Source organism: Platalea leucorodia (assembly GCF_965183815.1).
Source record: "Platalea leucorodia genome assembly, chromosome: 6".
NCBI classification, from domain to species: Eukaryota; Metazoa; Chordata; class Aves; order Pelecaniformes; family Threskiornithidae; genus Platalea; species Platalea leucorodia.
The window spans coordinates 28781635-28802933 of NC_138828.1; the positions used below are offsets into that span (position 1 = coordinate 28781635).

General features: G+C 38.4%; 1 protein-coding gene across 1 annotated transcript in view; it reads left to right on the plus strand.

The window, feature by feature from the left end:
- COL25A1 (collagen type XXV alpha 1 chain) overlaps positions 1-21299 on the plus strand; it is a gene marked incomplete at both ends in the record, with an annotated part of 322903 nt that overhangs the window by 183137 nt on the left and 118467 nt on the right. Inside the window, 2 exons of the mRNA XM_082315013.1 lie at positions 9628-9654; positions 14412-14429. Of these exons, the coding sequence (XP_082171139.1) occupies positions 9628-9654; positions 14412-14429 (45 nt within the window). The remainder of the gene's footprint in view (positions 1-9627; positions 9655-14411; positions 14430-21299) is intronic.

A 21299-nucleotide genomic window follows, 5' to 3' on the forward strand; every position in this document is an offset into this window, starting at 1 on the left:
TTTTGGAGGGAACAGAGTTGTAGGCAGCGCCATCAACTTTTAATGAATGATTTAGGTTATAATGTGTTTAAGACAACAGTAATGTCTTTAAACTAGCCGCATGTATATTTGTGCCTTTCAAATCTGGTAGGTGTATGACAGAAATATCTGAATGGGCTTGCATGTGTAGAATTTTATATTCCAGTATTTGAGCACATATGGCAGCACATAGCTGAAAGCACCTGCTTTGGAGTTTAAGTTTTAATGCAGTGCATCTGCGCAGGTTTTTTTTTTTTCATATGTTGTAACCCAGATGGAAATATTGCATTTATGGACTAGGACTAGGTATGAACATTGGCATTTTGGTTATCCTGGAATTGTTCAAAGCTTTCTTTGACCATATCATAGTTGAAAGAGATTGGGGTTTTATCCACGTGTTTGTTTATAAACACTTCAGTACCTTGGCTTTTAGTTTTGTTCTCTTTTAAAGCCTCTGTACCTGTTCTCTTCTCCTCTTTTATGGAGATGTATCCACTCTGATTGATCTCCTTTGTTGTAAGTCAAAAGGGAAGTATCCCTATGGCAGCTGTATCTTTTTCTTAATTCCCTGGGAGCCCCATTCAAAATATACACCTCTATAGGCAGATCAAAGGAGCGTGATGGTCAGATTCTTCTATCCTAACGGAGCAAAAATAGATTTACATACCTGCTCTTGAGTTTTGTTAATCTTCCAGAGCTGATAGTTCCACTGAGGGAAAGTCAAAAATTGGCCTCTGAAGGTTAGTTCTTTGTGATACTGTGTTATTTACCAAAAGACGGTCTTTTTATTTTTCCTTGATGGACCTCATTCCCCCTGAAAAGAGAAGATTTGTAGAAACAAAAAAAAAGAGTTAGACTGAAAGAAGTGAAATGGATTTTTTTTCATATTCTGTAAAGCCATCAAAACACAGAAAGATTGTTCTTCAGTAGGGCTTCAGTGAGCAAATGGATTCACTTCCATGGTGGTGTGAGGAGACAGATTCTTCAGAATTATTCCAGGAGAACAAAAATCTAATTCATCAAAGTCATCATGCCACAGCTGTTACAACAATCTATCTCCCACTGAATGCTAGCCAGCTAATTTTTGAGAAGTGACATTTTTCACAGTTTATTGTTTTCTCATCAACATGGCACCAACCACATCAAATATATTCACACAGTGATGTTGGCGTTGATGAATTAGCCATGTGCTTTCTATTTATGGATATAGGAGTTTCAATTTCTTCAGGAGAAATGAGAGCTTTTAGGTAGAATGTAGGAGATTTCCCTCTGGTCTGCGTGTATGTTCCCTGTGTTCAAGTATTTGTTAAGTTATGCTGGAATTCAGTAGCGTAATGAAGTATTTTTATGGAAACGCATAGTTCTGCAACCCTTCACAAGACTGTTTTTATGGATGGGTGAAGCATATGGGGGTAAGCACTTTAAGATCACGATTTTAATGCAGTTCATTTTTTAAGAGCAGGCAGTTACAATGTGCTGTTCCTCAACTCAATGTACCATATATGATTTGCCAAGATTAGGCAGGTCATTTTACAATTTTCTATTTATTTTTCCTCCTGAAGAAGCATCTGAGTGTCACTTAGTTATTTCATACTTGGAATTTTAGTCTACAGTAAACAATGTTAGTCAGTGGTAAACAGTTTAAAATGAGCCAAAACAGAGTCCACATGACTGCATTCTTTACTATAACTTGAATGGGGAATTACTATGTTACTCTTTCTGGTGTCAACAGTAGTTTCCCTTTGCAGGAATTTGTCATACAGATATGACCATACAAATGTTGCAGATGCTGATGAGATGTATAGGCTACAAGGAGAAAAACAGTGTCGGTCTGGAAATAACTTCTTCCTAGCCAGATGTATGAAGACAACAAAGGTGCTTGCAGTTTGGGATTCACAGTCATATTTGGCCCTTTTTTCCTATATACTTGCAATGCGTGCAATGTTGGCCATGATAAATAGAAGGATGTCTGCCTACAGTCTTTTAGAAGAGTTTGTTCTGACTTAGATCTCCCTAGCTCATTCTCATGGATTTTTACACATATATTTCAGCAGGAAGAGCAGTCATAGTGCTCAGATACTCAAAAATGCATCTGCACCACAAGAAACTGCCTGTCAGATTTCCTGCATAAACTATAAAAATAAAAAGTATCTCGGCAATTATTTTTCAGCTGTGAAATATGCTTTTGAAAAGCTGTGACTATAATTTTTCTTGCATAGAACTCTTTGTACTCCCTTATTGTTACCATATGCGGCGCTTTTTTTGTAGTTCAGCCACTCTCTGAATAGCCAAACTCTTAACAATTTTTCTTTCTCTAAATTGCTTACTTCTAGACATAACCAGTCTATCTTATAATTGCAAAGGAGCTATTAGAGTATTTAGACTGCATGTAGAGCTCCCGGCTAGGAGTCTTGTAAACTCAAGTGATGTTGCTCCAAAGAAAAGTTTTGGAGACTGTACCTGGCATTTCTGGTTTATTTTGGAATCTTTAAAACTGTCCCTCGTTTTCCATCTTGTTCCATTATTGATGATTTCCATTGTCTAATTTAGGCTAATATGGACACTAGAGCCACTACATGAAATTCATAGCTTCAGGTTGCATGTCCTTTTTTTTCTTGAAATTGAAAGAAACTAAAAAGTATGAAAAAATGCAAACATTTTCTTTTCTGTAACAAGAACAGCAAAATATGTTCAAGATTCCTGCCAGTTCTGCTTGGCAGCTTACTATTAGCATTGACTTACTGCTTTACATGTGTATGCTGCATATTTCTCTGTATTGAAGGCATTACACTTGATAGGTGGTTTAAAATATAAATTGGAATAATTTCTGATTACCTTTATGCTCATGAACCAAAGTGTCAATACTGAGAGCCTAGTTAGGCATGGTCTAGCCTAGTCTAGTTTTTCTGGCTGGTGGGTGTGGTCTGGAGCCTTAATCATGGCGCTGCTATTCTTCATTCTCCAGGTTTTCTCAGGACCTTGCTTCTGAGTCTCTTCGATGCTTCCAGGGTATGCTTTGAGATCCTTGTTGGCTTGATAAAGGCAATTTTGTAGGTTTTGGTGAGAGAGTTACTACATGGCTTGCAACCAAATGAGAGATTCCTGGAATTACAGGATGAGGCTATAACGCACTTAAGAATGCACTTTTATCTATCTTTTTTTCTTTTTTTTTTTTTTTTTTTTAACTGAATGTAGTTTTTCCATTGAAATAAAAAAGTGTGGTGTATTGGGGAGGGGGTTGTAGTTCAAATCTTGAATTATTAATTTTGCATCAGTGTTTTGAATGAGCCTAGGAGAAGCAAAACGTTTCTGAAGGCTGAATGAGATAAAGGCTCTAGCAGTTTGGATGGGGCCCATAAGCTGCTGGTCAAGAATATGAAGCAGCCTAATAGTGCTGTGAGTTTTGTTGTTTTTTAAAAAACTTTCATTTAAAATGCTAAATCCTTACCTTGGAAAACATTTATACTTACTTTGCAGTCTCCAGGTATTGATCCATCTAGCCAAGTTTTATGTCTCAGGTAGTAGCTAATATGAACCGCTTGAGGGAAGAATTCAGGAAATTCTGAAATGGACTTCTTTGAGACAGCCTTGTAGTGCTTCATTTGTCTTTGTCAGTAATTTCGGGTTTTGTGGTAAAGGGAGTTTAGACAGCAGGCTCATCTTTCTTGTACTCTTGTAGTTCATTCTTTTCACGGTAAAGCTTTCTCTAACCCAAACGATCTGGATTATTTAGTTGGGGGTTTTTTGGGTTTTTTTATTTGTTTATTTTCTTATTAAGTAATGTCCTGATTGCTGGCCAGAGAGACTTGTTGCAGGCTCATTTAGTGCACTTTTTTACTCCCAGGCTTGGAGCAAGTGACTTCTGTACCTGGGCTGTTTGCTCACGTTGCTCTTAACAGCAACCACTTCCAGTCATTGAAAAAGAACCAATAACGTTTCATCAGTAGGAGAAATTTAGCTAGCTGACGAGCTTATCATACTCATTGCCCACATAAGCTCTAAACCAAAACTTCACTAAAAAGAAATCTCATCAGACTTGCTAGGAATTATGTATCCTTGCTAGGAAAACCATATAACATCTAATTAAAGTCAGCCTTGATAAACCTGTAATTAACCAAAGGAGAGAAAAAGAAAGACATGGAGATCCATCATTTTAATGGTACCATGATGAGGAAACCTGACAGTAGTTGGTTTTTTAACTTCTGTCAGTCTTGAATTAAAAAAGTTGATCTGAAAAGGCAATGTGTCATCTTTCACCTTACCTGAACTTAGTGGGGATGATCTGCAAACGTGATGTTTGAGACAGATTTTCTTTTTTTATTCCCACGTAGGTATTTTTAAACTCAGTCTGACATAGTAACTGGAGTGCAGCTCATACAGCTGCTGTAAAGCTACATTCCTGCTTTCTTCTGAATCTCCTATTGTATATGTATTGACACAAGAGATTTCAGGCAGCTGCAAGTAAATTTAACAATCGAGCTTACTGTAGACTGTTTAGAAATGTGGAACAATTTAGTCATATGATTTAATCAGATAAGATTTTCTGAATTCTGAAATGCTGCTGTGATAGTCTAAATTAGTATATCTTAAAACTGCCAAACGTGTGATCTAAAAGGTTTTTTTGTTTTGTTTTGTTTTTTGGGTTTTTTTGTGGTTTTTTTGTTTGTTTTTTTGTTTGGTTTTTTTTGTTTGTTTGTTTTTTGTTTTTTGTTTTTTTTGGACAACTGAATGCCAAATCACACTCTTATTAAAGTCAGTGTGAAAACTCATTTCTCATTTTTAATTCAACGCACTACAAACTGAGTCCAGAAAATACTTGTATGCTGCCAACTTCAGCTATGGCATTGTTATGTCTTGCTAGCTTTATTTGTTGGGCCCACGCTGGCCATCAGAAATGTTGAAGTAACCTCGGCCACTTATTTGTGCCATGAAATAAGTTCCAGTAAATTGAAACACAATTTAGCATGGTGTTACTGGGGCTCTGTTTAGCTTTCTGCATTCATGTCTCTCTCTCTCAGAGATGCAGATGTTTCTCTGTTAATTTTGTGTATTCAGAGCATTTCAGATACCTATGGTCTGTATTGGGAGAGAGATTTTTTTCCAAAATACTTGATTTCACACCGAATAATCAGGAAAAACAATGAGTCATCAAAGTTAGAGAAATCGTTACGCATTTGGAGATGGTAATTGGCCTGCTTGTAATTTATTTTATACACAAAGCTAGAATTGGAGTAATTTGCAATGTCAAAATTTTTCCTCATTCTTTCCACAGAGAATGTGTTTGCAACAAATACATTTCTCTGCATACTTCCAATGAATATAAACCTACCAAAATTATGCACTGTTAAAATATGCCAATCCATTTTATTTAAAAACAAAAACTTCCTTTAGATAGAGGGTGGTCTGCAGTTTATAAAGAAGAAACAATGTCTGTTTTGTGTTTATTATGTATCTCCTGATTCACAACTCAGTCTTCTGATGAGTGTTCCTTAAATGGAAAGGATCACTGAAGGATGAGTGGAGAAGTTAAGAGTAAGAAGATAATCCACATCTTCCTCTTTTCCTTCCCGTGGAAGATTCTTTTATTGCATAGTAGTGATCTCTTTTCTTATCTTCACTTTTCACTCACAATTTTTTGAAGAAACAAATATTGCAGTAAAGCTGCCTAAAGTAATAATACTGGCTATCTTTCCGATAGGAACGCTAAAGGTTTCTGATGCATTTGCTTACATATTCAATTTCTAACTCTAACCCCTAAAATCCTTAAAATATTTACCTCCAGAGTAACCCATATGTAAAAAGATACTGCTTAAATGGAAAACAACCAATTTTGGGAGCATTTAAATTCTGACTAAAAATATCTTTCTTTGAGAAACATTATATTTAGAGTATTCTCGAGGAGTGGAAGCGACTTTTCACAAAACTGGACCTGAACGGCATTCATATTCCCCTTCCTCCCATGTGTTATCTCTGTCCATATTAGGGTTATTAGATAGGTAGTTATTGCTAAGTAAATAGTTGGGTATTATTTGGAAAAAAATCTTCTGTACAAACATCTTTGCTTTTGAGGACCTTGGAAAAAAGTCTATGTAATACGTAAGTAAATATCCAGTAACAGCATACATTTAAAAATGGTAGTGGAAACCTAGAAAGGAAATGCATAGTCCAGAAGAAACATTTTCAATACCATCTGTAGTATCTACAGTAAGCGAACAAATCATTAGTGTACCTATCTGTTGTATAAACCTACTCATCCCCTTCTCTTTCATGATGCACTGTCTTTAGTTTTCTAAAATGTTTTACGGGAATTGCATTATAGAAGGCCATCTATTTGGTACTTGTCAAAAATTACACGCTAATCTGCGGTAGCAGTTATTTAGAGAACAAAGAAGAAAGTAGTTTGAACTATATAGTGTGCAGCTCTGGAGACAATCAAGTTTAAGTCAACGACAGACTATAGTTTGAAGTCTTTCTTTCAAAATGAATGAAAATGTCTTTGGGTATTCTGTGAGACTTCCAGTGCAATCATGTAATGAATTTCAATAAATATTGTCATATATAGGATTTTTCTCAGTGCATCCTGAGGTAACCTTATGTACTATTTCAGCTCATCTTTCTCACCCAGTCTGTATCAGTTGTGGAAATTCTGATTGTTTCCATTTTTGAAAAGTGTTTTCTCTCTCTTTCCAACACTAGAAAGAAGGAACTGAGGAAAGAAGGAAATTACCATGTTTTGCTCTTAAAGATTTAATACTTTTATAATGAAAGAATATTATTAATTTTCACAGTAATGACTTATTATCTTCAGAGATTTTTTTTTTCTTCCTGTAGGGCAGTACATCTCAAGCAAATTTCTCTTTCTTCTCCTATTCTATAAAGCAAATCCCAGAAGACTTTCCCAGACTTCAGACCAAATAGTCCTGATACAAATAGAATCATGGGGGAAATTTCTATTATTTTCAGTTGTGAGCAGGTGCTTCTCTTCAGCCTACGGGGAATTTCTGATTCTTTTTTACTGACACTCTCCAAGATGCTACACATAGTCCTTTAATTCAAGCGCAGGAGCTATGTAACATGGATAAAGAGCAGGCAAAAATTTAATAGTAGTTAAAACGCCTATCATTGTAAGAGAACACAAATAGGTGGGGTTTTTTTTCTATGATAAAGAAACATTCCCTGAAAACAGTACTTATATGCAAAATACAAGCACTGCTACAGCTGCAAGAGCTGTTGGCTGGTCCCTCTAAGCCAATAGTTTGACCTTGTATTGAATTTTACTTCTACAAATACTTGTATAATTTTCTGTATTCTTTCATCCTAAGAATAATTAAATCTGTTGGGCTAAGCTTGCAGCAGGCCAAACAGTTAAATTTAGCTGTTGGCCCACACAGCCCTCTGGGGATCTCTATATTCTTACCATGACCTTACTGTTGAGTGTTCTAACTGGTAATATCTGTAGTTTGATTTCTAGAAGTAAATGTATTCATAGCCAGGGTTCAGCTCAGCCTTCATTTTTGCACCTGCAACAGACCATGCCTGTAAATATTACTAGATAAATATCCTGTAGTACAGCACTAGAAAAATCTGGGAAACCTACTAATTTGCAGACTTGCCTTGTTTTTTGGGGTGTATAGTACCATATTTAGAAATTTGCTAAGTAACTATGAGACAATTAGTAAGTGCTGTATGTGTGCTGCATGTGCGGGATCAAGACGCACTGAGGAAGCATAATAATAAAAACTGTCCTTTTAATGCACTGGAAAATGTTGCTTTCTTTATTGGATATCAGGGAAGAACTATTCAGTGATAACATTTGAAAGATATTTTATGTCACCCCCACAGTCACAAACTTTCCCAGGACATCAGCACATAAAAAAAGGTAGCGGTCATGCAGATAACCAAGATGCTGGTGACCTGCTTTACACTCTCAGCACGTCATCTACTCATGATGTGACAGGAAACCGCAGTAAGAGCTGGAGGGAAGGAGAGGTAAGGGGTTTTATTCCTCTGGGGCTGCCCAGACACAGTAACTTGTTATTGGATCTGACAAGTAGGTTGGTGCACAGGCTTCTTAGAAAGCTAATAATGTACCAAAAATCATGAGTTTCACAATATGTATATCCAGCTGATGTCCTCTTTCATACTAAGTATGTCTGCAGTTTTTGGCAGAGTCCATGATCTAAGCTGGGAGAGGACAGATAGCTAGGGAACTCACTAGACTGATATGGCATCACTTTTTCATAGTGTTTATTACTTTCTTGATAGCTGGTTGAACTGGCACATTCATATGACTATAGTGCCTATTAGTGCAGAAGGTAGGAATGGACACTCCTGGGTGAAGGGGTCAGCAGAACCCCTCCACACCTGATTTAGACTAAACTATTACACTTCAAGTTTTGCTTGCAAGCTGAAGTAGTGCTCAGAAAGGGGGCAAAAAGCAGCAAAGATAAAATTGATCATCATAAAACCAGCAAACATGTTGTGTACTGTCTTCTCAGCAACAGTGATCCAAATTAAGCAGTGTGAGCAATCGGTCCTAAGGGGCCATATGCCTAGGGAAGGCAGTCTGCCTGTGAAGCTCCAGGGGGAAATCTGGCTGCAGTGCCAGCATTTAAGAGAAAACTCTCCAGCAGAGGTAAATTAGTGTCCCTTTCACATGGGGCAAAGACCTGAGAGCTCGGAGTTTCAGCCTAAAAGAGGAATTTAATGGCAGAAACTTCTCTGCCTGCTCTTATTCCATTGTCAGTGAAAGGTAACTTGACTGTTCATTTGTTGGAAGACATAGCAATTAAACATCAAATTTAAAATTAATCCAACTTTCTCTAGCCCTCTTCTCTCTCCTGTGGTCACATAAACATGCAGTTGATACAGAACCAGTTACTGAGTTACAACAGTGTACATCCATATTAAATCCGTTCTAGAATTTGCATCCATGTAACAGGAATCAACCTCTGGACTCTGAAGGAAGTAACTAACTTGTAAAGTATCAGCAAGGATAATGCCATGTTTCCAAAGGGGAAAAGAAAAGAAAGCAGGATAAGGCACGGACTTCTTGGCCAAAGTATAGGTGGAAATCTTTAGTACCTCAGGGAACTGCATGAGCTGAAGTTTCTTATTAACTATTATTATTATAATATTAATTTAAATACAGATTAGTTATGAGATTTTAAGTGCTCTTTTCATCTTGCAGCCATGTGATAAGAGCATTCAGTAAATAGGCTACTTATTCTGTTTTCTCAGGTATTTAATGAAAAATACACAAGCCAGATGCATTATTTCATATGTTTGGTTATGTTGTGCCACTGTGATTTGCCAAACTAACAATTCCTTCACTGCGTGTTGAACCTGTCTGTTGTTAAACACCAGCTATTGCCTGACTACTTCCCACCATGCTGTTTTTATTAATTCTGTCTTAGGTCTGCTTCTTTTGTTGTTTCTTTTCTGTGCCTTCATTCTCAAAGTATCTTTAAGGTATTGCATTTAACTGCTGACATAGAGTTATTCAACTTCTAAAGCCCGCAGTATTCCCCAAGTCTGTATATTTTTCCTCATCTTCAGTGTTCCTCTGATTTAACTGTTCCATTTTGTTTTGACTTTTGATTATCCCAGGGTCCGATTGGTATGGATGGAAAGCTGGTAGGTGATTTGTTCAAAACCAGTGTAATTTAGGTCTTACACATATTCCCTCTTTGCTTTCTTAATTGCTCATGCTGAAATGTATATTAATCACATATTGGCTTCCTTCGGCATCACTTGTTTCAACCTCAGTAGCATAGATTTTAACAGAGTGCCAAAAAGCCACTTCAGTCTTTTGTGTCTGTCCAAGGAAACGGAGGTCAGCCACGCTGCTCCTGTTGCCTTATCATTTTCTGTCTGGATTAGATTGGAAGACAGATGTTCCTACTTGGGTGCTCTGTACAGACAACGCTCCACAAGGGTAGTTTGGTGGTGCCTTTCAAACAGCAGGATGTTATTTCTGCCCACGTATACGTGGCTCTTGCTGATTTCCTTTTTCCATAGGTTCTTTGTGTTTTAATTTCTCTACCTGGATTTTGTTGGCTGATTAGATCTGAACAGCCCCATGTCTCATTTTTAAATGCATTTGCGTGTTATCCCAGATATTCTTTAAGGAGGTGCTACTTGAATTAAGTTAGAAATAACCTTTACTTTTATACAATGCATTTGTAAATATATTTATATTTGTGTATATATTTGTATATCCATATATTTGGATGTATGAGCCTGAAAGTTTATGTTCCCAGCTCTTTGCAGATTAAAATCATGCAAAAGCTGTGAAAATCCAGTTTCTGCACTTTCTCATGCTATTCTTTTTGCTCCCTCTCTCTTTCTCCTTTTCTAGGACAGCCCTTTTCTTTGATATCCTAAATATATCTTTTCTTTTCTGTCCGTTCATTTGCTACAAGCCCTGTTTCTTCTGCAAGCGCAACTTGCTGACTTGCAGTGTCAGCTTCTGTTTTCTTCTCTTAAGACTTTTTCCTGTGTTCCTTGATGTCTCTTTCTACTGTTAAGTAACTTTTCTGCAATGTTTGCAGCCTCCAGTCAATAGGCTTTTTCTTTAATCTCCTCTTTTAGCAGATTGATGCCTTACTTGTTGACTTCAGCTAGACCTGGCTACACCATGTATCTTTTCTTTTTCTTTTAGTAGCAGTTACACATTAGCAGCTAATATTAGGTTAAATTGCTAGGAAGGGATTAACTATCAACCATAGAAGACCTTCCATCATGGTAATTAGAATAGGCTGCCAAACTTCGCCCCTTTCTTTCCTGCACAATAACATATTAAGTCATTAAATAGGAATATAAAAGGGAAAATTGTTCTGAAGATTTTGCTGAAACCATGATATATTATGCAGCTATACCCACTGTAGTCATGCAGATTTAAAAAAAAAATAATAAAAAGCAGCAATCAGTAGTGGATAATCAAGCACATGAGCAATGATCCAGAGTTTCAAAGCAGCAGCCACTAAAATACACCTGATCAGTTATTGGTGTTGGGACCGATCTGTAAATGTGTGCGAAGAACAGCAGTCAGTTGGCAGCTACAATCAATGAATCAATTTTAGACTATGTAACACCTTTGAAAAAAAGAGATATTAATTAGAAAAAAATCGGAGTAATGCTGACTTTTCAGTCTTGAAGAGCATTTTCACCCTGTTTTTTTATCTAAAATTTAGAAAAATACTTCCAGCTAAGACATTTTAATCCACAAGTAACATGCATTGGGAACAATTTACACAGCAGTTAGCCAGAGTGATTTCAGCAATCCTGGAGCCCTTTTGGGAACACAAGCATATTAATTGAGATTGAGCTTGCTCAAATGAGTTATAGTATCAGATTTTATTCACGTTAGAGGAGTTTTTAATGAACACAAAAGTAACTCACAGAGCTTTATTCCTGACCCTTTCACAACATACAAAAATGAGAGAAGGCAAAATGAACAGCCCCTTTTTCATCTTCCATGCTTTGAATTGTTGTTGTGTGACAATGACCCATTACAATAAAAAAAGGTCAGTATTGTGATGCCTCTTTCTACCTGTACCTTTGTAAGCAGAGCTGATGAGTTCCATAATATAGTGCCTGCTCCATCCTCTGGTTAGTATCATTTACTGGATCATTAGTGAGAAGGGAAAATTATACCGTAACTGCAGTAGCTAGTATCTAAGACTAAACAAAAACATTGAAGGATTGGGAACAACTGAAAAAAAAAAAAAAAAAAAAAAAAACAAACCAGAAAATAATTACCTTCACTAATGCAAAGCTCCCTCCATGTTCAAGGAGCTCATAGCCAACAGGATAAAAATCCTGCTGAGTACTCTTGTATTCAGCATCTGCATTAACAGTTAAATGTAGGATAATTGCAATATTGACAACATATATGAACTAAGAGTAATATGACTATAACATTCCCCATTAACTCACAGCGTTCTCTGTCACCATGAAAAACAATCGTCCTATACAAATTCAGTTTGCATCTTTCCTCTCTCCATACTGCAGACAAGATAAAGGAGTAATTAGAAATGCACAATAACAAAAAGGCAAACTGGTAACGCTGTTGAGATTGAGAGTAGAAAACACTTTCACAGGAGCATGATTCTACCCCCGACGTTCAATTCAGGGTAGGTTTGTGTTATGTGTGTATGTCCCTTATATCATACATGTAGCATGTACCATGTGGACACTTAGTAGCCTATATGTCTAAGTTAGATTGAAGAAAAAAGTGTCAGTTTTCAAACCTCCTTGTTTAAAAATACATATAGATTCTGTTTATTTGCTTTCTACTGCTTTAAATCAACATTTTGTTGAAACATTTTGGTAATTTCAGACTTTCATTTAAGTTTTTTTTTAAATATATATATCTTGGAGACACTAATGATTTGGTCAAAATGTATTGTAACTTTAGATATACTTGTGAGAAAAAAGTATTGTGAGTTTGTATAGAAAAGTTTGCATGTATAGGTCTCAGTTCAGTTAATTTATACAAATTTATTGTACAGGCTGCCCAATACTGCATTAGTAAGCAATTCCTGATTTTAGGTTCAGATATAGCATGTAATATCTTAAAATCTGCTGTGACGGGAAGATTGAGGTAAAGGCTGAGTGCTGGAGTCCCAATTGTATTCACTAATCCAGTGTGAGGTGTAAGTTCATAGAACTGACCAATTCAGAAAATTTTACTTCATATTTGAACTGGCAAACCTCATCCAGTATTTTTTTTTGTCTGAAAACCTCTATAGTGCAGTGCTGTATTAACGAACTAACACAAAACTGCAGCATCTACAATAAGGAATGCTTTAGGCTGCCTTCAGCGTAATAATTAGGTAGCCACAATAATTCTGTATTTTAATGTGATTCCTCTGTAACTTTATTTCTAATATTTCTTATATTTTTAAAAAATCTTTAAAAATTTGCATGTGTATTAAAATATGTTTTTCTGGTTTTTAATTTAGCACAAAAAATCTTATCAGTTACTAAAAAAAGCATTTTTCCTCAGCTGCTTTTCTTACAGATAATAGTTCCCAGTTGAAATGCTTCCCCCCCCACCCCCTTTTCCTTAAAAATCACACAGAATTACAGAATGGTTGAAGGTGAAAGGGACCTCTGAGGTCATCTGGTCTAACCTCTCTGCTCAAGCAGAGCCGTCCAGAGCAGATTGCCCAGGATCATGTCCCGACGGCTTTTGAATATCTCCAAGGATGGAGACTCCACTGTCTCCCTGGGCAACCTGTGCCAGTGCTTGGTTACCTTCACAGTAAGAAGTGTTTCCTGATGATCAGACAGAAAAGTTTCAACTCTGTGTAGCAGTACCTTCTCGCTAAAATGAAGAGGTTTTAGAATACTTACAGGAAGTCTCCATGCTCAGTTTCTTTCACAAAAGGAAATGTTTCAATATAACTGAAACATTATTGAAGTGTCATAAAACACTAGAAGCTAAGCTAGCCCTAGGAGTTTAAGAAATTCTCTCTTTATAGGGAGAAATATATCAATATTTGTCTCTGTCTTACAATGTGAGCTGATTGTCTGGATGGTTGTAGTTCATGGGCACAGCTACTGTACTGTTTTGTAATATAATTCTGCTTCATGCAAATAATTTGTAATGAGCGGGCTAGAATAACTGATGACTTTCACTGGCTTTCCTAGGCTAGGGACCTAGGAAGTCTGCTCTGTAAGGGCTTGCGGCAACCAGAGATAGGTACACCTCCTCTGTGTGCAGAGGGTGCCTCTCCATTTGGCCAGGGGTGGTCCAAATGTGATGTTGATAAATAAGGGAGAGGAAAAGTATCAGCTTCCTCTTGGACTGACTGACAAGGGTTCATCTACTGCTGACTTGCTGGTTTAAATATTGGTTTATACTTGCTTAAAACTGTGGTGCTTGCAGCAATGGTAAAAAGACTATTGTTTGCCCAGCAATGTGTTCCTCCAGTTTTTCAACTCTGTTTATTCAATAGGCAGTAATTAGCACCTCCTTGAAACATGGGGGTGAGCCATAATAGAGAAAAAGGACTCAATATCTGCTTCTAAATCAGCTCAGCATCTGTGGATTCTTTCTCACTTGAGAATGATTAAATGAGGTCTTTCTATCATTTCTAAATTGTATTGCTCTGACTATCTAAAATATGAAGTTTCTCAAATGTATGTTCAATGGTGTGTTGTTGTAATTTATTTCTGGAATCAGTTAATTGCAAGAAAGTTCATCAGTTTGAATTAAAACATGCAAATTCAATATAGGCTTAACAGTCCAGAATCTGACTTCAATACAGTTACTGTATTTTTTGTTATCTCCTTATTAAAGAGTACTGTAAATATTTGCTACTATTTAAGGAGTTAATCTTTGTCGTAACTTTCTGTAACTGTATCTTTTTCTTGTTTTTCAGGGTCAGCCTGGTCCTCAAGTAAGTGCCATCTTATTTTCCTACATAAGTTAAGGCTAAATACAGGGCACACCAAACTCAGGTTATCTACAAAGTATTTTGATCGGTTTTTTTTTTTTAATCCTACTGTAATAAGCTAGAAACTGGTAACTATTGCATAATTCACTAAGGCAAATATGTCCCAAGAGAGAAACATGGGCCCCCCCATATGGTGGTCTGAGTTCCCTCAGCTGTTTGACCAGATGGTGGGGTTAACAACATAATACCGAATAAAGCAAATCTCCTAACTATGGCTTGAAACTTTGCCACCTAACTTTAAAGCAAGATAAAATAACTTAGCAAATGTGTAGCAAATGTAATACTTCAACTGCTTATTAATCACATGCTAATAATGTTGCTATAATCCAGGCAGCCCTCAGTTATTTTAAATATTGCACTGCTAGCTATTTTGATTAATTATATACACTACTTTGAATTAGTTCTGCTTTATTTAAGAATAGTAGAACTTCATCTTGTGAGCTGTAATTGAAGATGTGGAGATCTAGGGATCTAACTTCAGTTCTAAAGTAGAAATAAACCAGCAGAAAGGAAACATTAGGTATAGCAAAAATTAAATGTAAATTATTTGAGTTAGAGAGTGGTATAGAAATGTGGAAGAGCAAGGAAAGGGGGGAGGGGGGGGGGAGCCAATACCAAAGCCAAACTTAGTGAAATCAGTTGAAAGACTCTACCTTTTTGCATACTTAAGATGCGTTATGGGAAGTAAACTCTGGTCTGTGGGACTATCTTAGCACAAGTGATTTGCCTGAACCAGGATTTCTGTGAAGGACTTTTATATTTCAGAATCATCAGTGAAAGTCAAAGCTTTACTTACCTTATTGGCTGATAATTTTTTTAAGTTAAGATTTTCTTTATGGGAAGCAAGTATTTTCCTCAGATTTTTTTGTTTCTAATCATCGTTTTCTGTTGAAAGACAGTTTGTGTTACCAGCCCTCATCCCACTCGGTTTAAATGCCTAGTATCCTTGCAGTGCCAGGCTTCATTTAATAGTATTATATAAGTCGTCCATATGATATTGGAAATGACCACCCCCTCATCGCACTTATGTTTCACAGTAGGCTCTTGGTGTGCAGCCTACACAGAGAGGTATCTTCAGCCTCTCTGCTGCTGGGGGTCAATGAAGAGAGAGATTGTAATTCTGTGCGGCACTCTTGTTCTGAACAAGCTCTGTTGAGGACCTGAGGCTGTTCCTTGAGCCTTGTGGGCTGCCCTCTAGTTGATGTTGACTTGTGCTGCCACCAGTGTCTTTTCCCTTTGGGTTTGGACCCTCACCTCCCACATTTCGGTTGCTTGGAGAGTGTCTCTTGCTTAATGCTTGTAAACAGGTTCTCAGCCTTTGGAGCTCATATCTGTACATGAAATGCCCTGAGGTAGCTGTAGGCAAAGAACCACAGTGGAAATGGCAGTATTCAGTGCTGTTTCAAGAGCAGAAAGGCAGAGAAATCTTGTCACGATTGAAAGAGAAGTGGGGGGCAAACCATATGAACCCCCATCCCCCCAATTGTATCAACTTCTCTGTGCCCCGAATGATTATACAGAAAACAGGTACAAGGTACTAGGACCCACAAGACTTAGGATGAGAATTCTTACATCCTAACTTCAGTAGTTCCTCCCAGTGGACATGCTCATCTCTGTGCCATTTTTCTTAGCAGCACTTACCATTGTTCTTAATACTGCCTTTTCCTCCTTTCCAGCTCAAGATGCTCGTATTGTGGCAGGAGGACATGTATGTACTCAGTCATTTTCACTGGCTGATGGAGTCCAGGGATAATTCTTGCAAGGGCACTGGTGAGGAAGTCATAACAGCATGAGACAGTCAGAGCAGGATTCAGCTCTAGATCAAGATGCCTAGACCTAGAAGCTTGTGCGTAGGTGTTGACATGTGAAGTGTGTAAACACTCCTTGTAGTCAGTGAAGGTTGAGTCAGTACTCAATGCACCTAGAGGCCTCTTCAGCTCATTGTAAACTCCTAGGGCTCAATTACATTCCCAGCATACAGGTGTTTGCTGCTGCATGAGATGATCCAGGGTCTCCAGCCTAGCCTCTGGCTGTCATATGTACAAGAACTGGAGTGTGTGTTGGACCATTGTTGTATCTGTCAGTCATGGCCAGCTGTCTTGGATACCTAAGGAAGCTCTCACATGACACTAGTTGCATACATTCATGCCTCTTAATTTTAGATTCTGATTATAGGCAGCTACTGAATCTAATAACCATTCTGGTGAATTGCTTTCTAGCCTATGTTGACATCTACGTGTCTTAGGCAACTACATGTAGGCTGTACCTTTAGATGTCTTTCCTCTTAAACTGAAACCCAGATCCAGATAACTTCACGAGAGAGCATTTTAAAAATGTTGAAAGCTGTGGTTGAAAACCTCAAGACTTGTAAAAATGATTTTTAAAGAATCAATAGAAAACAGAACTTGTTCATATACAGATAAAATAAGTCAAAACCCCTCAGTTTTTGCAGAAACTCTGCAGAAATTTCAGCCAGCCGTGATTGGCAGTAATTTTCCCAGTGTTAACTGTGTCCATGAGAAATCCAAAATGGTATGGTATTGGTTGGCTTGGTTAGTAAGTAAAGGCTTCCTGACTTCAAAGATCAGAATTGCCACACTGACAAAAGAAGCACTTAGAAAGTTTTTGATGTTGTAGCCGTGTAAGTCTACACTAAGATCAAGGATAAATTCTAATCCTTTTTACACTCACTGTTTTATTAACACCTATTCTTTTTTGCTATGATTTTCAAAAAGTAGCCACTAAATTCACCCAACACGTGCATAATTACTGGTACAAATAAAGAAGCTTTATTACTTTTTTTCAGAAAAAGGTCATGCTTCTATTGTATCTCTGAAAGTTAGAGACCATGATCAATGGCTAAACAATTTCTAGCCTTTAAAAAAATGAAGTACCTTCTTATGATTTTGGGCTTCTGTTAAAAAAAAAAAACAAAACCTGTTTCAAATACCACGTAAACTGAGTTTCTTTGTAGAAGAAGAAATAATAAAATTCTTAATATTTTTGTTGAAACTTAAATTCTGGCTTCTGAGTGACCCTCAAAGAATACCTACTTTTTCTTATTTAGAATGTAAATATGTATTTAGATTAGCTTGTACCAGAATGGTTTATTTTCCCAATAAATCTATGCAACCAAATTCTGCATATACACCTCCTATTTAATATAATGGAAGTATTCATGTTTGTCATAGAACAGAGTTTAGCTTCTAGTCTAAGATTAATTCCATAAGGAATGTACTATCTGGGTAAAGAGAGAAGGCTTGTTATTTTTAACTTTTTTGTTGTTTAGAAGTAAAGTTCATATAAATATTAGAGAACAGTGCATTTAGTATTATGGTGAAGGAAGACAAAATGATCCTTTACAAAATCCTGCTGAAGGAAAACTATTAACAACTATGAATGTGGGGCAGGGTGGTGTTTTGGTATGACTTTGTCTCAGTCAACCAACTGTTTTCTTCCTCGTGGTAATATCCTCTCCCTGGCCTCTCTCTAACGCAACATACTTTCTCTCTCATGTCAGCATACATGATCGCTTTCTGTGTGGGACTTTGAGATATAGCAGCCCCACAGATACTTCTCCCTTCTCTTTGGCAGCCTTTCAAATCTGCAGCAGAAATGGACAAAATACTAATGATTGATACTTGTTTTCATGAGATTCTTGTTTTCCTATATGTGAAAAGTCTATGGAAGCGATGTTATATCAGTCTGAAATTTTCCAGTGTTGTGTGCATGATAAAGGGTTACCATAGCAATTCCGGTGACAAATGTACGTGTGTGTCTTTTTCACCGTCAAGCTTCAGGGTATGTGACTGGAGTATTTTTAATTTCTGACGGCAGAGATTCTGATTCATGGTTATACAGGCTATTGCTGGCTCGTGCTGCCAACAGAGCTGGTGGGAACCATTTTAACTTTTTGCTTTCTGGTTTTTGTCAAGGCCTGAGAAAAATAGCCAGCAGGACATAGGCCATAGTTTTGAGCTAGTTTTGGGTGGCAGTAGTGTATGTCAGAGTTTTGTTTATCACATCCTAGAGAACACTGCGATGGTAGGGAGAATCCTAGACCTTAGGAAAGAGTTGAGTATCTGACAGCAGGAAGGATGGGAAGGGGGTTGTGTAAAGAAAGTGTATTTTAAGTCCTGCTGAGTTTCCCTTTCAGTTTTGGTAGTTTAGATAGCCATCTGCACTCCAAGATTTGTTAAATACTCCTCTCAGTTAGTGCATACCATTCAGTACTGGGGCAGTTGATAAGGTCAAGTGATCGTGTACGTGTTTTGATGGCTTTTTAAGCTATGGGCAAGGTACATGTAGTGGTTTAGCCCCAGCCAGCAACTAAGCACAACACAGCCGCTCGCTCACTCCCCCCCAGTGGGATGGGGGAGAGAATCTGGCTGAATGGCAGAGCCCAGAGAGTGGTGGTGAATGGAGTCAAATCCAGTTGGCAGCCAGTCACAAGTGGTGTTCCCCAGGGCTCAGTATTGGGGCCAGTCCTGTTCAATATCTTTACTGATAATTTGGATGAGGGGATTGAGTGCACTCTCAGTAAATTTGTAGACAACACCATGTTGGGTGGAAGTGTCAATCTGCTGGAGGGTAGGAAGGCTCTACAGAGGGACCTGGACAGGCTGGATCATTGGGCTGGGGCCAGCTGCATGAGATTCAACAAGGCTGAGTGCCGGGTCCTGCACTTGGGTCACAACAACCCCATGCAGCGCTACAGGCTTGGGGAAGAGTGGCTGGAGAGCTGCCTGGCGGAAAAGGACCTGGGGGTGTTGGCTGACAGCTGCCTGAACATGAGCCAGCAGTGTGCTCAGGTGGCCAAGAGGGCCAATAGCATCCTGGCTTGTATGAGGAATAGTGTGGCCAGCAGGACCAGGGAGGTGATAGTGCCCCTGTACTCGGCACTGGTGAGGCCGCACCTCGAATCCTGTGTTCAGTTTTGGGCCCCTCACTACAAGAAGGACATCGAGGTGCTGGAGCGTGTCCAGAGAAGGGCAACGAAGCTGGTGAAGGGTCTAGAGCACAAGTCTTATGAGGAGCGGCTGAGGGAGCTGGGGTTGTTTGGTCTGGAGAAGAGGAGGCTGAGGGGAGACCTTATTGCTCTCTACAACTACCTGAAAGGAGGTTGTAGCGAGGTGGGGGTCGGCCTCTTCTCCCAAGTAACAAGCGATAGGACGAGAGGAAACAGCCTCAAGCTGTGCCAGGGGAGGTTTAGGTTGGATATTAGGAAAAACTTCTTCACCGAGAGGGTGGTCAGGCATTGGAACAGGCTGCCCAGGGAAGTGGTTGAGTCTCCATCCCTGGAGGTATTTAACAGACGGGTAGACATGGTGCTTGAGGACATGGTTTAGTGGTGGACTTGGCAGAGCTAGGTTAACGGTTGGACTCCATGATCTTAAGGGTCTTTTCTAACCTTAACAATTCTATGATTCTATGAATCGGAAGAGCAAAAGTGAGAAAACTCGTGGGTTGAGATAAAGACAGTTTAATAGGTAAAGCAAAAGCCACGTGCACAAGCAAAGCAAAGTAAGGAATTAATTCACTACTTCCCATGGGCAGGCAGGTGTTCAGCCATCCTCAGGAAAGCACAGCTCCATCACGCATAATGGTTACTTGGGAAGACAAATAGCATCACTCCAAACGTCCCCCCTTTCCTCCTTCTTCCCCCAGCTTATATACTGAGCATGACGTCATGTGGTATGGAACAGCCCCGTGGCCAGTCTGGGCCAGCCGTCCTGGCTGTGCCCCCTCCCAGCTTCTGGTGCCCCTGGCAGAGCATGGGAAGCTGAAATGTCCTTGACTGGTGTAAACTCTACTCAGCAACAACCAAAACATCAGTGTGTTATCAATATTATTCTCATCCTAAATCCAAAACACAGCACTATACCAGCTACTAAGAAGAAAATTAACTCTATCCCAGCTGAAAGCAGGACAGTACATAATATGTCCTGTTGACTAATGCTGCAACGTGGTCTTTACCTGTCAGACCCTTAGAGTTGGATATGCTTCTTTTGTTCACATCACCTTAAATTGAGGTTTAAGCTCCATGTCCTTTGTTCCCAGCAGTTTGCCTTTAGGAATGTCTAGATTCTCTCTACTTGTGTGGAGAGTGGGGGAAGGAGGCAAGAAGTACACTTATGAAGGACAGAATCAGCACAAGGCTGGAGAAATAGTTCAGCACCTTGAGATACACAGTGCAGTAAAGTTGCTGCTCCTGAGAGAAGCCCAGTGGTTGTATCCAGGCCATCAGCTGTTCACACTCTAGAGAATGATCTTGTGAGGTGTCTCTTCTTCTAGCAGCTGATACCTAAGCTCCTTTGTAAACTTCTATCAAACTTTAACAGTTGTTTGTTAACAAAGAACAGGTACAGTCACTCAAATTTTTGTTTTATATGCAAATACGGAGTGATGTTATCTTTGTTTTATATATTTGTGTGTGGTGTACACACTTTGTCAGGTGCCATTATTTCAGTGTAGGTTATGAAATTCCTTCAATAAACTTTGTGCATCTTAGTTTCTTCTTAATTCCTTATGTAAAACTGTGATTACTTATATAGAAATCAGAATATGACTTAGAAGTTGGTGTAAATTCATGGGAGGGGTGTACCAATTACTGTGATCTTTCATTTACAGGGCACCAAATACCATTTTGCAACTAAAGATTTGGGTTCAGTTATTTGTTTCTTCTGGTGTGTCTTCACTAGCTTGTAAACAGCGCACAGAGCTACTGCATTGCCCAAGTCCTGCTCTAGGTATTACTGATGTCAGTGGGTGTTGAATACAGCAAAATAGAACCTCGACATCATGCTGAGGCAG